Here is a 16554-nt window from a genome sequence, read left to right on the forward strand (position 1 = left end):
CAGTGGAAAATGCTAGGATTTTCCATGAGTGGCATAAGAGAGGCAGCGCAAAGACCTGTGTGCTGATCGGTTTCTGTTTGGTCCCTTTATTTAACTCGATCGTGCTTTTGAGTGTCATTTTCTCCATGTGATGCAAATAAATCATTTCAAAATGTTCCTCAATGAATGAAACAAGGAATATATTCTTTCGCACGAGACGACAAAGACAGAAAGGGCATATATTAATTCAATCCAATGGTTTGTGCTTTAAAACTCCATTTAGATAATACTTATAAAAATATTGTCAGTGTTTTGTCCTTTTCTGAATACTATCATTGATCAACTTGCTAGTTTGCATGGATGGGGAGTCATATTTGAATGTTCATTTAAAGTTTGTTATAAAAATTATGAAAAAAGTCAGAAAATAGAATATTTAGGTGGAAAATGGCAGTGCTTTTGTGCATGTGTTGTACTTTTACTATTGTGGATGTAAACAGGATTTTTCAGTATCATTGTTCATGATCTGATTCCCACTCGTCCTTGGATGTAAATGAGTCATCGTGATGAAAACTGGACAATGGTTTCAGTGCATCTGCGTTCTACAGCTGCTCTGCCTCACCACAATGTATTGCTAAGAATGATTTATCTGACATTTTCTTCCCTCCTCTAAACCTTTAAGTACGTTGTGCAAGTTTCTGCTACCCAGGATACGACTGAGCTCTAACAGGTGAGGTATAGTTCTGGGATCAGTTCACGGTTAAGTGAATTAGTAAAACACATCAGTCAGATAGACGTATACAAAAACCTTAAAGGGACTAATAAAAATAATAAAACTATTTAAAAAAAACAATTAGTAGTTCTGTTCGTGTGACATTTCATTCATTCATTTGTTTTCACCAGATAAGAAAGCTTGTGGAGCCCAGGAGCAGGGGATCTCTGTGCTGCCATTATTCGTGTTTCAACGGTTCCTCCTCGACAAGCGTGCACTCCGCAGCAGAGCCGTTCGTGGCTGAGGTTACCTGCAAGCAGTCAGCAGCGAGATCTAAAAAGCTGGTCCAAGGCACAAATAAAATAAAGCACACAATTTCATACAAGACATACTTAATGACATTTACTAGTCTCACCTATGCGATAATTGAGTTGGACAATATTTCCAAAAGGTTTTAAAGGGGACACAGTTTGATTTATTTTTATGTTATAATAGTTCTATGGTCGACACAAAACATTTTCATGAAGGTGTTTATACAAAATTCTTCTCACGTAGGGCAATTTAATTCTTGATGTTTTCAGTGACTTCCAGAATAAGCCATTTCAGAGCTCTGCCAATTTAAGAAAGAAAAAAAAGATGGAGCTGACCACGCCCACCCATACCCTGATTGGCTGCTATAAGCTGAGAAGCTCTGATATCTGGGAGGGGCTCAGTGTAGAGTCGCTGCTCCTCCAGCGGAAGCTCTCTCTCTTGAACATGAAAGATGGTTCTATTATCATTTCTCAATTTGTGACATCACAAACAGGGACTTTTTCACAGCTTATTTTAGGCATGTAATTTTTAAAACACTGATTGAAAACCGATGGACGGATTTTCTTGAAGTGATTATAGAGGCAGTAGAGACTTACATGGGAGCACAAAAGGAGGCAAACTGTGAGTTTTGCTTAATTTGTCTGCTTTAACAGCCTGGAAACCATTTTTTACTATCATTTATGTATTTAAAAATGTATCCTTACTAGGCAACTAGTCTAGTTTGTCTCAATGTACTGATGCCTGCAGTGTCAAACGTTCTCATGAATTTCTTTGATCCACGTCTAATGCTAACATATCCCAGGTGTTTATTCTTTCTAATAAAGAATAATTGTCAGAATTGTCTAATGTTCTATTTCACTGGTCTTGTTGTATTTTTGTGTCCCTTTTCCCCCTCTATCTCTCTTTCTGCAGGTCTAGAAGCAGATTCTTGTTGTTTATTTTTGTGAACCCCCCTCCCCCTTCCTTCTCTCTCCCCTTTCACTTACACTTCTGTCTCCATATCTGAAAATATTTCCAATGACGTTTTGGTATCAAGCGTGGCGTTATAGCAGAAGCTATAACACTCCACATGTGAGAATGGAACTGCAAGGCATGCCTTTAGCATTCAGACATCAATTCTGATTGCTTCACAGCTTACTGAAACTATCCTGAAGTGTAAAGTCACTGGTTCATTTGCACATGGCTTTATGGGTATTGTAGGTCTTTGAGCTAGGTCTGTATTGTACTTAATTCTTATTTTCGTCCCAAGGTAACAGTTTTCTTTAGTTTGTTTTTTTCACAAAATTCTGGAAAAAATATTCCAACATTTTCTCAAAATTTCAACTTTCTTCCTGGAGCTTCATGACTTCATCTTGAAAATGAGATCCAATAAAACTTCTTCCTCCTCATTTTTTAATTGTGTGGCCTAAAAATTGCTGAACCAAACTAATTAACTTACTTTTGAAATTAATTTCACACTTTTCTAATATATTGCAATTTTCTTCTGCTGACCGTTGGTATAGATACAGAAAACTAAAAATTCACATTGAGTGTAACAGTTATCCTGGACAAGCCCCCAGAACTGTAATGGGTATCGAGGTACCAGATTCTAGGACTCGTTGACAGAAGAATAAACTGGAAAGCAAGAAATAAATGAACACAAAGAAGACTCTGCTACCTCTATACCCATTACACATGCAAAAAGCATGAAAGGAAACAGGAACTTCCAGTGACGTTCATGCTTATGGTAACGGACCTGGGGGAAAAAATACACATTTCTGATGACCCCAAACACAACAACATGTCAAATAAAAACAAAGAGGCACAAATGTAAAGAGAAGACTAGCTCAAAATATGTAAAAGACTTGTTACAAGGTAGAAGCACTACAAAGTAAATGTGTTATGTTTTAGTGGTGTTTGCAAGCATTCTACAGTGAAGCGCAAAAAGGTTAGAAGTGTGAGTCGCATAAACAAAAGAAAAGACAAAACATGAAACATAGCCTGGAAACAGCAAGCTTTTGTGTTGGTATTCAATGCAAATGGTCCATAAATGAAGAGTTTAAAATGAGGATGCTACTTTTCCTATAAAATATATTCAAAACTGACTTATGATGCCTAGCAACAACTTTCCTCCTTTAATAAATGATAGGCCTCTTCGTCAGACCTCCTCTTGTCAGGTGTGTTTATCAGGGAATAAGCTAAACTGTCATGTAAGATTTTTAAATAGTTAAATATAAATAGTTGAGATAATTTGGATACAAATATGTCTTTGCAGCTCTTGTAATAAGTAGAACTACATTAAAAAAGTGAAACCCTGAAACTGAATAATTCAGTGCACTTGAGAGATGTTTGTTACGATAAAAAAAACTGTTAAATAGATGTAACACTTCTGTCTGCATTTTTAATCTCAGAGCAAACGAATAAAAAAATACCTTAAATTCGTGAAATCTGCCAGATTTGAGGTTATATGCAAATGAAACTTGCTGATTGTCAGATTGAGGACAATCACATTGAGATATCAATCAAATTAAGAAAATCGTCTGATAGAAACAATATTGGAATATTTTTATTATCAAGGTTATAAAAAGATTTAACCTTATGTCCTTTTGTTGATCATGTTTTGAACACATTAGCTGCTATTCCAGAAGAGTGAACGGAGCATTCACATGCAACGGTTGTTCACTCGTGAAATAAGCAGTGCAATGGCGCTTCAGTGCAAAGCAAAGGTGCAAGGTGAGCATGCAACAACAGGGTTACGTAGAAGTCTCTATGTCCAAAAGCATTAATTGTACCTTGCATTCATCTACTAAGATAGAATTGTTAATTGTGGCAGTAGCAGTTGTGGAAGCAGCTGCAGTTAAAACGCACTGGTTGGAATTGTTTTCATGGTGGTTCTTCATGTCATCGTAGTAGGACTGGTTCTTTGTCATCATTTCAATGTCATCAGATTTAGCCATGTGCGCGTCCAGCTCATCCAGCTCAGCTTTCGAAAGGTGGTACACGATTCCAGCTCCGTAGGAGTCGCCCACCACATTCACCGAGGTCCTGAATCGATCCCTGAGGTGAAAGAAAGTATAAATTATGTTTTTTATGACCTAGAAATAAACGAGAACCTGTTTTTCAGACGCTTGAAAATCTTGACAGAAAATCAATGTGCAACCACAATTTGAATTTTGATCTTATTAGACTCACAGCAGCCAGTCAACAGCAACCAGCAGACTGATATCTTGGGTTGGCAGGCCGACAGCAGTCAGAATCAACAGCATTGTCACCAGCCCGGCGCTGGGAATACTGGCTGCACCGACACTGGCCAAGGTAGCTGTCAGGCTGCAAAACAACAGGAAGAAGATGCACTCAATCACATCCCTCAACCGAAATCTATCAAACGTCCAATTTACATCTACTCTTCATGCACCAGGCATTCAAATATAATGGATGCATCCCACAGCTACATATGGATATTGATATTCACTTTCTGTTTTCATTATGTAAGGGCCAGAGCAGCACCAGAGTGGGTCCTTAGATGTGGGAGATGGGATGTTTAATTTGAGAGTTCATTGATTTATGTGCCATAAAAATGTCAGTGTGACGATTCATCCATCTCAGCTCACTCCATTAAGAGGAAGGGTATTTGGCTCCGACTTGATGACGAAGAGCATGCGGTCGCTGTTTGTCTTCCTGCATAGTATGAGGCGTGACACTGTTGCTGCCTCCTCAGGCTGTTTTATGTCCTCCGCTGAACATTTTGTCTCTCAATTGGTCGACTTGGACCACACGTGCTTCTCAGCTTACTGCCTTTACTGATTTATCACCAGAAGGGTCATGGACTCTTTTAAATTCAAAAGAAACCTCTACAAAAATAGTCATTTCTGCTTTACAGCTGAGCTGAGCTGCTGGTCACAAACTTACAACATGCAGTACAATCCATCCCACAGGACTGCCTAGGTGCTATCAGTTCTCCTTTCTCAATCCTCTGGGGCACACAGGAGTGCTTTCTGAACTATTACCTGATGATTGTATTGTTTTATTGTTCCAAGGCGTTCGGGTGAGGGTGGTGGGTTGCTTTGTATTGTCAGGAGTTGTCTTAACTGTAGACAACTCAGTTCTCCGGCACTTCATGACAGTTTTGAATTTTTCTTATTTGACTTTGGTACAGCCTCTAGATCCCTAGGAATTCTTATCTACCATTTTCCAAAGTTTAACACTAAATTTCTATACGACTTTGCTGACCTTCTGGCTATTCTTTAGCCTAAATATGATCATGTTGGCATCCTAGAAGATTTTAACATTCATGTGTGTTGTTCTGACAAACCACATGTTAAGGATTTTTTAAAATTACAGACTCTTTTAATGTTGATCTGTGGAATACAGGTTTAACTCATAAGTACGGACACACCTCGGACTTAGTTCTCTCTTTTGGTATTCCAGCTATAAGTGTTGATGTGGAAGAAACTGTTTTCTCTGATCACTGTGCTTTGATGTTTGTAATGTACCTGCTTACACTGTGTCTAAATCTGCTCCACCTACTTTATCTCAATTTCTGAATGCAGAGAAATCTTCTGAATTTGTGGTAGCTTTTTCTAGACAATGGCACTAATATTTCCAGAAACATTTATAGTAAGGTTACTTGTTATGTCCTCAATGAGATTGCTCCTTACTCTATTAGAAAATCTGGGTCTGGATCAAAGCAGTGGCACTCTGAAGACATTAGAGTCATCAGGTGTGACTGTAGGAGGGCTGACAGGAAATGGGGGAAAAAGATAGGCTTCAAGTCTCCAGTAACGTACTCAGGAGTAAACTGGAAAGTTACAATAAGGCTATTAAGGGTGCAATAAAAAACTTCATTGCAGGCATAATCTCCTCAGCTTTGGGCAATCAACGGGGTCTCTTTAAAACCTTGAGTTCAGCATTGGAGCTTGTTAATGTGAATAACTCTCTGGATGCCTCAGTAGAAAACTGTGAAAAGTTTAGTTCCTTCTTTCTGGAATGAAGAACATCCGTGAGATCCTCTTGGTGCAATCAGCCCTTTCTCTGAACCCACGTCGTCTTGCTGCTGCATTCGACGTGATTCATTCTCAATGGTGACCATTTCAGTTCATCCACTTCATGCTCTGAAGTGGAGGGTGTCTTAAAGAGCAAGTCACCCCCAAATCAACTTATTTTATTTGATAAACTATGTAAATGTGTGTTGAATCATGCTGCAGACACGTGCAGTCAGTAGTTTTGCACTTTAGTACATTCTAGTTAAAATTTAAATTTTCTGCCTAAAACTGTCAGTGTTGTGCCTTTGTCGGGTAAAAACTCTGCACTGCATTTGAATTTAAATCTGCCACTGCTATTGCTAAGAAGTACCCTAGAACGTTAGCTGGTACCATATGATGTCACAATCTCGTTGTGAGCCTGTGTGTGTGTGTGTGTGTGTGTGTGTGTGTGTGTGTGTGTGTGTGTGTGTGTGTAGTTGTTAGCAGCTCCACCCTCTCGGTCTGCTAGGCAACAGCATTTGTTGCATTTTTCAAACAGGAAGTGGGAGTTGAGTAAGAATGTGGCATTGGGTGACTGGCTCTTTAAGGGTCTGTCTTAAGCCCTTGGCTCTTTGCCGTCTAACTGTTCATCCTAGGAATGTTGTTTCGGAAGCGCAATGCAAAATTTCACCTGTATGCCGACGACTGTCAAATTTACCTGCCACTAAGTCAAGGGTTGTTGGGCATGATTCAGCCTCTGACGGACTGTTTACATGAGATATGTTCCTGGATGGCAGCTAACTTCTTGTGTTTTAAGGACAATAGGACTGAGGCCATAGTTTTCACTCGCAATGACTGCCACCCTCATGTCACTGGGCCCCTTTGAACAAACTGTGATCGCTGACCTGGGTGTGAAACTGGTCTCTGCTCTGTCATTTGATGCCCAATTGAATACAGTAATCAGATCTCGCTTCTTTCAGCTTCAACACCTGTCTAGAATCAAGTCAATGAGTTCAAGAAAGAATTTAGAGACTGTGACACCTACATTTGTACTGTCAAAGCTGGATTTATTTCCTATATGCCGGAATCACTCAGTCTACAATCTCTAGACTCCAGATGGTGCAAAATGCTGCTGCAAGGTTAAATTTTTGGGTAAAAAAAAAAAGGGGAGTACATATCTTCAGTCCTGGATATTTTACAGTGGTCGCCTGTAGAGCACAGCATTACAATGAAATGTTTTCCAGGTTCTTGCCAGAGCAACTCCATCTTATCTTGCAGAGCTTTTAATAAGACAAGTCCCTACCCGACCCCTCTACTCTGCTGATAAGGGTCTATTGGTGGAGCCTAGGTCCCGAGCGGTACGAGCCTTTGTAGTGCTGGACCCAAGACTGTGGAACAAACTACCGCTAGATATCAGAAAATCATCAACTGTCTAGAGTTTGAAGATACACTGACACAATATTTTAGATCTGTTTAACTTCTCAGTTGTTTCACTTTTCATATTTAGTTTTTTATTGACATTTTTCAGGTTTGTATCTGTTGCAATGTTTTATTGTTTTTATAAGTTGTGGGACATTTTGTCTCATTGTTTATTATTGCTTTTTTATTACTTTTTATGTGTCACATGACATTTTCTTATAGCATGGTGTAGTGTCTATGGTTTTATTTTGTACCACACCTTGGGCAGCCTAGTTGGTGGCAGTAATGTCTTTTATACATAAATAAATTAAATTAATTTAAAATATAAAAGTAAATTAAAATGATCCAAGTTCAAAGGCCAAGTGTTTTTCTGACCTGACTGTGATAATCTGACCGGGGTCAAGGATGACGCCGTTCATCTGAGCAATAAAAATGGCAGCCACAGCCTCATATAAAGCAGTTCCGTCCATGTTTATGGTGGCGCCGACAGGGAGCACAAAACGAGTGACTCTCTTGTCGATTCCCAAATTCTCTTCCAGACAACGGAAGGTGACAGGCAGCGTACCAGCACTGGAAACAACAAAAAAAAAAAAAAACAGAAAATAATTAACATTTGCATGTACACAAAAACAATAATAAGCATTTTTTTTTTTCTACTCCAACGCTGACCTGGAAGCTGTTCCCAGAGCAGTGATCCAGGCCTGGAAGATGCCCAAAAAGAAAGTGAAGGGATTTTTTCTGGTGATAGCAAAGTAGATGCTGGGCAGGAAGATCGCTCCATGGATGATTAGCCCAATGATCACAGTCACCATGTACATGCCAAGCTGCCTTGCTACAACCTCCAAGTCCTGGATGGAGATGATCTTACCACAAATCAGACAGGCAATGCCAAAGGGAGAGTACCTTATCGGGGTTAGAAAATAAATTGCATTACTTCAACATAAAGCTGCAGAGAGCATGGTTGAAAGAACCTTGTAAGTGGTCTAAATCCATGTTTTTCTATGAGAAACAATTTGACATGAAGCAAAGCATCTTTTCTGATAAATAGGTTAAATGGATTTCACATGAGTTGAGTAGAGCCATGAATGATACTGACCACATGACCATGATGACAATTTTCATCACAATCTCATTGAGGATATTGAAGAAATCAATCATGAGTCTGGCCTTGTCGCCCATCTTTCCCATGCAGATGCCAAATGCAATAAAGAAACCAATCAGACCTGTGGCAGGAGATTGTACATGTGTCAGAATGGGAACAGGAGAGTTCAAGGGTGAGCTGACTTTAGCATCAAGATAATGGAGAAAAAAAAAACATTCTGAAGGATGACCTGTATATCTTAACAATTTTCTAAGAAAATTATTGAACATATTTATGATTGCCTGGTGTGGTATGTTTGATTTGAAATGTCACAATAGCAAAATAAATAAAAAATCCACGATTGAGTAGATGGTTGCTTGTGCCAGGTACACTCTAAGAAATAAGATGTTGAATTTACACAAGCAAGTAAATTTGGTTCCACCAAACCTAGTTGCTTTAATGTAAAGAGTAATATTCACTTGCCACAACATGTATAACAATGTATATTACTCATAACATAATTGATGAGGTTTAGTAAAAAATAGGTCACATAACATTTCATTTTTTAGAGTGTAGCAAGAGTTGAGCACAAATAAAATGCATGAAGCAAATAAAAATATGCATTTGGTGCATGTTAGTATTATCAGTTTAATGGCGTTACAGACCCAAAACATTCATGCCGCTCTTGAACTGAAGGGACTTTTTGATAATGATCTGAGGCTCCTTGGTCATGTTGGCCACTAGGCCCTCCACGCTGGTGGCATTGATTTCCTCCTGGACAGCAACTTCCACTTTCTTTGTGACTGTTTGGATCTATAAAAAAAAGAATTATTCATTTAAAGTCAACATCTGAAACCTAACCCATTTCTACATATTTTATTTTTGGATGCATTTTTTACAATTTAAAACTGCAACAGCAAATTTGGAAAGCTATTTAGCTTAAAACATTGTTTTTTCATGCCTGTTAACCTCCTAACATCATACAGCTGCAGATACATTATAGATAGGGATGCACGATATATCAACATCAATACTGGTATTCCTAACTGTAAATATCGGTTATTGGGTGAAAAGTGATATTAACATCAGCCGACATTTTCATATTGGTGCATCCCAAATTGAGGAGATTTAAAACAATGTGTGCTTTTTTTGCATTTGTCTAAAAACTTCCGCTAATAACACTATTCAGACCAAAAGCAACTATTGGACTGCTGCTTCCGGGCTTGCCAAACTCCCGCGCTTCCCTGGGTCGTCCACTCATTATGCACTTGCGTATTAAGCAACAGAACAGTGTGAGAAGTTCGCGACTCAATAACATCAGAGGAGTCCCAAAAACAAAAACTTAATTTGATGCGATGGAAAATTAAAGTCGTCTAGATCAAATAAAAGGCAACTGGTGTTTAGCACTCTCCGATTTCAATCTGGTTTCTGGTTCCTGCAAAAGCATCTCAGGTGAAACCTGAGTGGAAGGGTGAGTGTTCTATGTTTGTGTTCAAAGCTAACTTGTTTGCAGATTCGCTACAACAGCTTTAAAGCACATTGCGCAAAGAGAATCGCAACATTTTTAAAAGTAGCAAGGTCAAAGGTGGAGGAAAAAACAAACATACCAGAAACCAAACATCTGCTAATATTTAATTCTTGACAAACAAGTGTTAGCATTGTAGCACAGCTAGTTGCCACAGGCAGTTTGAAACTCCCAGATGAGTAAAGCAAGAACTAAGGCCATGCACACACCTAGCCAGGTTTTTTCTTTTTAAACCTAATACCCTCCTCTGCTAGCCTAGTGAACTAGACCAAATTCTTGCTTAAATAATACATTTATTTAGTCTGGCTTGCCAGGCTACTCCTCTGCCCATCTAGGAGCAGAAATACATTGAAGACTTGGGTCCACACACTCGTTTTCATTAAAAGAACGTCAAGTGCTTTCATAGACATTCCAAGCCTGAATACATCAGTAGTTACCCAAATCATTTTAGTCTTCTACATAAAGCAGTGTCTGAATGTGTTTAATGTGAAACCTAAAACTCTGGTTATTTACTTTCTCAAGCAAATGCTGTCAAGGGAGAATTCCCAAATCTCCACGCTGGTCGGAGATGCTGAAAGAGTTGTTTTGGGAAGTATTTATCTTCACTCTTGTGTGAATGACAGGTCAATTCATAGAAAAAGATCTTTATTGTGTTAGGAACCTGGTAATGTATGCACAGGGTCCAAGACTGTGGTTACAATATAAAACTACCATGTGTCTAAAAACTTCCACCATTAACACGATTCACCAACATAAAACTATGTTTTAACTATGTATCTAATTTCCATCCTGACTTAAGTCCAGCTTGCCATCAGAGGAAAACTAGGCTGCCAGTGCTCACCTATTAGGTGAAAGCGGAATAATTTTCCAATTAGTAAATTTAAAGCAAAATTAAGTTGAGAATATTAGAAATAATATTTTGCCCACATCCCAACTTCTTTTCAATTCCAGTCTACAGAAATGGCTCGAATTCACGACCACGACTAACCCTTACATATAACCAACAGCAGAGGGTGTGTGTCGAGTACCTGTTGGAAACAAGCTTGCACCAGATTTTCTGGGAACAGATTTCTGATCAGATCGAAGAAGGCATCCAAGCTAGACACATCCTCATTTTCCTGGCCTTCGCCCAGATTCTCCTTCAGTTTGGGGTTGCCCGGGTGAATGACTAACACCAGAATGACTCCCAGAACAGCAGCAATAACAGTAGTTGTCATGTAGTAGACCATAGCTCTGGTTCCCAGGCGACCGCTAGATTTGGCATCCAGACCGGCCAGACCTGCAGCCAAAATAAGCAAAATCATATTTACCTGGTGATTTCTAATCAAATGGAAATGTTGACTCATTTCTGAGGGAATTAGTACTGAATAAGAAAACCATTAGTGGAATTATGTAATTGCACCCAATTATGTTAAATGGACATAGTAAACATATTTGCTCTAGCAATCCAATACCATTGCACACATGAAAGGATGTACATGCATTCGATGGTGACCAGTTCCACTGCACCTGTGATTAAACTGGAGATGATGAGTGGCAGGATCAACATTTTCAGCATCCTCATCAGGATGTCTCCAGGAAAGGCGATCACCATGACAATATCTGGATGGATTGGAGAAGCAACACGAAGCAACATCCCTGCCACAGCTCCCAAGATCACACCTGATGAGAGGGAAGTTTTAAGCAGAATTATCTTCCACTTTAAAAGTAAAAAGAAGAGTTAAATGAAGTAGCAAATAATTATTCGGTGCTTTGTTCAAATATATCAGAATAACTGACATCCATCTCTAAAACAAAGTCTGTTTGAGGTTATACTCGTCACCATCTGTCACATCTTTAAAGAGGATGGTGGGATTTAAAGATAAAACCATAATCCTCAAAAAGAGCAAAGTTCTCATGAAGGATGACCGAATGTCTACAGAGGCGGGGTGGTTTACAAACGGCTTCCGGATATTTACACCGACTGCGGTTTGTAGGCTGAATGTCTCCTGAAATCTGCTGCCACAGAAGCACCAAATGATTAGAAATTTGACTCAAAGCATTTAAAAATTATCTGAACTATCACACACTGTAATCTAATATCCAGGTCATTAATAATAAAACTAAAGTCGGCAAAAACGATTCAAAGGTGTGGTTTACTCATTTATTTGATACATTTTCAGTGTTCTCTAGTGTAAGTCAAAAATGTAAAAAATGAAAAAAAAAAAGCTATGATGCTCCTGTTCTGAGAGGCAGACATTTGCTGGTGCAGAGGTGGGCTGAAAACAGCAGGATTGCTCATTAATATTAATGATATGCACATATTTTGCTTCTGATTGGCTAACAGAACGCTTTCAGTCATTTTGCAAAGTCACTATAACCACAACATTCCTCACTCTCTCTCCTTGCTGAAAAAACTAAAATAAAATGCCTGTGGGCAGGCGCGAGTCAAGATGGGCAAGGCCGTGAATGTAAGTTCACATTATGACATCGATATGTGAGGATTTTCAAATCCCAGCATTTCACCATCTATTTTCTATCAGAAGCTAATACAGGAGATTGGTGTAGGAGACTATTTTCATGTTGAACCTGCATGAAAAACCTAGAGTAACCAATTATATATACTGGGTCAGCAGTAGCTCAGGAGGTAGAGCAGCTTGTCCAGTAATCAGAAGGTTGCAGGTTAAATCCCAGCTCTGACCAGAGAATGCTGCCGTTGTGTCCTTGGGCAAGACACATAACCCACCTTGCCTGCTGGTGGTGGTCGGAGGGACTGGTGGCACCAGTGTTTGGCAGGCTTTGCCTCTGTCAGTGCGCCTCAGAGCAGCTGTGGCTACATCGTAGCTCATCACCACCAGTGTGTGAATGTTGTGTGTGAATGGGTGAATGACTGTTGTGAAGCGCCTTGGGGGGGTTGTAAAACCCTAAGAAGGCGCTATCCAAATACAGGCCATTTATAATCAGAATTAATCATTAAAAATGGATTTTCAGTCAACCACTCGTTTCAACACAGCTTTTATTTTGAAACAACCTGGATGTACCTTGCTGAAACACGTCTCACTTCCTGTCTGGCTCATGCAATTTATTTGACTTCATAACAATTCACATGTTGCATCGGGAAAAAACAGATTCCATGTGGAAATTTTCTGGAACTCTGCAGCCAGATCTGCAATGCACTGCAGTCAGTGGGGATTCTCTGACTGAACTCAAGAATTTTTGATCCATGCAGAAGCTGTACGGAAACCAGACTGCATCGGTTCAGCAGTTGGTGTGAAACAGGCTTAAGATTAGGTTTATTTCAGTTGAGAAGGACAAAATGACCTATTCCCTGCTTTAGCATCTGAAAAATCAGAAAATTGAGTCTGCTGAGGACTTAATTCAGTTGTTCCATTGTGCCGGGTAAATTAAGTCATTTAATAAAACTATCACGTATCAAAACCACAGTTTTAGGCTTGTAGAGTCAGCAAACCTTCCTTTTGGAAATGTGAGTCTTAAAGAAGCCTTTGTGATTTGTATTGATGCGACGTTCCCATGCTGCCGTGGTCCTGTCAGGAAGAATGACCCTTTAAATCCATTCAAACTACCTGAAACTCATTTACTTATTTAGTAGTGGAGCTCTTAGAGTTTGAGCTGTACCTTTTGGATTTAAGACACATTTTCTGACCATCACATCTTCTCTTCTTTTTTATTATTATTAGGTTTTTTGCTCTAGCAAAACATTTTGCAGACTGATGGACAGCAAAACACAGAGTTTTACACATTAATCAGGTATTTACATTTTAAATGTTTTTACTTATGTTGGAAGCTTTGTTCTGCAACACGTTCATTGTTGCCAGAAATTAAAGATGACACCTGTGTGTATCAGGCTCCGTTGCTGGCAACCTTGTACCCGTTTTTGAACTTTTTCATAGTTTTGCATTGTTTAATGTTTTATAATTTCCTTACTACGGTCATATTTTCAGCATTGCTTAACTATGCTTTTTGCATTAATTTTAACAGTTATCATCTGATTACTCATACTCAATGATCATTTATATATTTGTATGATTCACTGATTCATTCTGTTCCTAATCTTTTGATTTTTTAGATTCACTGATGTCCTGCACACATGAGTTTGCATGTTTATTCCAGGAACTACTAGTTACCCACATCAGCTGGGCTTTTTTGCTGATATCTGGACATCTCACCTGAGATTGGATAACAGAGGCACGACTCTACCACTGACTTGAAACGATGATGTTTTATCTCCACAAATAGCACTAACCTGTAGGAGTTTCTGCCATGTGGTGAACTTGCTAATGCTAACAGTTAGCTTGAACTCCTGGATGCTAGAAAAACAGCCTTCTCGTTTGCCAGTCCAGATCTGCGAGTCAATGAACGTTCGGGGACAGTGTGATGTAGATCTGTCAGGCTTTTTCAATCCTAGAGTTTCAGCGTCTATTTTCTATCAGAAGCTAATGCAGGAGATGAGTGTAGAAGATTTTCATGTTCGACCTGCATGATCTCATAATCAGAAATAATCATTAAAATGGGTTTTCAGTGAACCACACCTTTAAAAACTGGTTTATTGTTGATTTGTCCTTTCCCTGCACACCAGCTTCTGGTTTACTCATCTTTTCATCTGTATTTTCTTTTCTCTGGCAGGTTTTATTTTAATGTAAATAATTATTTTGGTTTTGACTACCTGTCTGTATTCAGGCTATTTAATTCCGAAGCGTGAATTCTGACTACTCTACATAAGCTGGTTTATCAATCTAATGAAGTGTCCATTAAACATCTGCATTTTAATTGTCACATCTTTTTAATTTCATCAATATTTCTTCCCTGCTTTTTATTCGTCTTCGTCTTCGTCTTCGTCTTCCTCCGCTTATCCGGGTCCGGGTCGCGGGGGCAGCATCCCAATTAGGGAGCTCCAGGCCGTCCTCTCCCCGGCCTTGTCCACCAGCTCCTCCGGCAGGACCCCAAGGCGTTCCCGGACCATATTGGAGATGTAACCTCTCCAACGTGTCCTGGGTCGACCCGGGGGCCTTCTGCCGGCAGGACATGCCCGAAACACCTCCCCGGGGAGGCGTCCAGGAGGCATCCTGACCAGATGCCCAAACCACCTCAACTGGCTCCTTTCGATCCGGAGGAGCAGCGGTTCTACTCCGAGTCCCTCCCGAATGTCCGAGCTCCTCACCCTATCTCTAAAGCTGAGCCCGGCCACCCTACGGAGGAAACTCATTTCGGCCGCTTGTATCCGCGATCTCGTTCTTTCGGTCATTACCCAAAGCTCATGACCATAGGTGAGGATTGGGACGTAGATCGACCGGTAAATCGAGAGCCTGGCTTTCTGGCTCAGCTCCCTCTTCCCCACGACAGATCGGCTCAGCGTCCGCATCACTGCAGACGCCGAACCAATCCGCCTGTCGATCTCCCGATCCCTCCTACCCTCACTCGTGAACAAGACCCCGAGATACTTAAACTCCTCCACTTGAGGTAGGACCTCTCCCCCGACCCGGAGGTGGCAAGCCACCCTTTTCCGGTCGAGAACCATGGTCTCAGATTTGGAGGTGCTTTTTATTTATTTATTTATTTATTTATTTATTTATTTTATTTATTTATTTATTGAGGGTGAAAGCAACAGGTGGCACAGTGCAGAGGAAGGTCGATATACCCAGTCCTCCTACTGACTGGTACAGTGACCACTGATGTTTTCTCATCCACAAATTACCAGGAAGCTGCTGCTCACAGTTACGGAGGTCTGAACACGCTCCTACCTTTCACTGCGCCCTGAAGGAGACAAACAGTAACTGAGAGGTCACTTACCGAGGACGGTGAGTGTGAGCAACAGGTTCTTGAACATTTTGGAGCAGATTTTGGCACATTTTGACTGGGGCCTGGCTTCGATGGGCTCCAGGTGGCTCTCGTGCATCCTCACCTCCACTTGTTTAGGCATGCTGTTGGCACTGTCAGAAAGATCACATAGAGGAAGCCGTTTAATAAGAGAATTATAAATCTCTCTCTCTCTCATGTGTGTGTGTGTGTGTGTGTGTGTGTGTGTGTGTGTGTGTGTGTGTGTGTGTGTGTGTGTGTGTGTGTGTGTGTGTGTGTGTGTGTGTGTGTGTGTGTGTGTGTGTGTGTGTGTGTGTGTGTTTAAGCATGTTCATTGTGAGAAATATGTTTTTTTTGTTTGTTTTTTCTACCAGGAGTGACAGAAATGCGAGTGCATTGCTGCATTAAACAGTAAGCAGGACATAATAAATTATGTGTATCATTCAAGTTCTGCCAAGCTGTCAGTCCTAAAATTCTTCGTGGTTACTTTGGCATTTGACAGATGGAAGCCATTTGGAAAATTGCTGCTCTTGTCCATCATGCATTTCACATTTGGCTCATCAAGTTTATTAAAAGTTCATTGTCTCTTACGTTGGTGAGGGTCGTAGCCGTCTGTACAAACAGTGTTCTTGTTTTAAAAAGAAATAAATTAATATTAGGAAACTTTTAATCAAAGGCTAAACCAACTGATGCTAGCCAGGTACGTTAGGATAGCGACACCGTAAATGAACACCAACTCAGAAAATGAGTAGTTATTCGATGGAGACAAAAGTATGCAGGAAAGTATTACATTTAT

General features: G+C 40.0%; 1 protein-coding gene across 3 annotated transcripts in view; it reads right to left on the bottom strand.

The window, feature by feature from the left end:
- Positions 1–605: 605 nt before the first annotated feature.
- slc1a2b (solute carrier family 1 member 2b) overlaps positions 606–16554 on the bottom strand; it is a 33402-nt gene continuing 17453 nt past the window's right edge. For 2 of the 3 annotated variants that reach the window (XM_054733215.2, XM_015964825.3), the window contains exons 2-11: positions 15753–15892; positions 11475–11627; positions 10994–11244; positions 9106–9253; positions 8456–8582; positions 8029–8262; positions 7735–7929; positions 4172–4306; positions 3772–4036; positions 606–998 (exon numbers count right to left, since the gene is read on the bottom strand). In XM_054733215.2, the coding sequence (XP_054589190.2) occupies positions 927–998; positions 3772–4036; positions 4172–4306; positions 7735–7929; positions 8029–8262; positions 8456–8582; positions 9106–9253; positions 10994–11244; positions 11475–11627; positions 15753–15882 (1710 nt within the window). In that variant the 5' untranslated portion in view covers positions 15883–15892 and the 3' untranslated portion in view covers positions 606–926. The remainder of the gene's footprint in view (positions 999–3771; positions 4037–4171; positions 4307–7734; positions 7930–8028; positions 8263–8455; positions 8583–9105; positions 9254–10993; positions 11245–11474; positions 11628–15752; positions 15893–16554) is intronic. The other variant, XM_054733216.2, reaches the window with a different exon arrangement.

This window comes from Nothobranchius furzeri, chromosome 4 (genome assembly GCF_043380555.1).
Source record: "Nothobranchius furzeri strain GRZ-AD chromosome 4, NfurGRZ-RIMD1, whole genome shotgun sequence".
NCBI classification, from domain to species: Eukaryota; Metazoa; Chordata; class Actinopteri; order Cyprinodontiformes; family Nothobranchiidae; genus Nothobranchius; species Nothobranchius furzeri.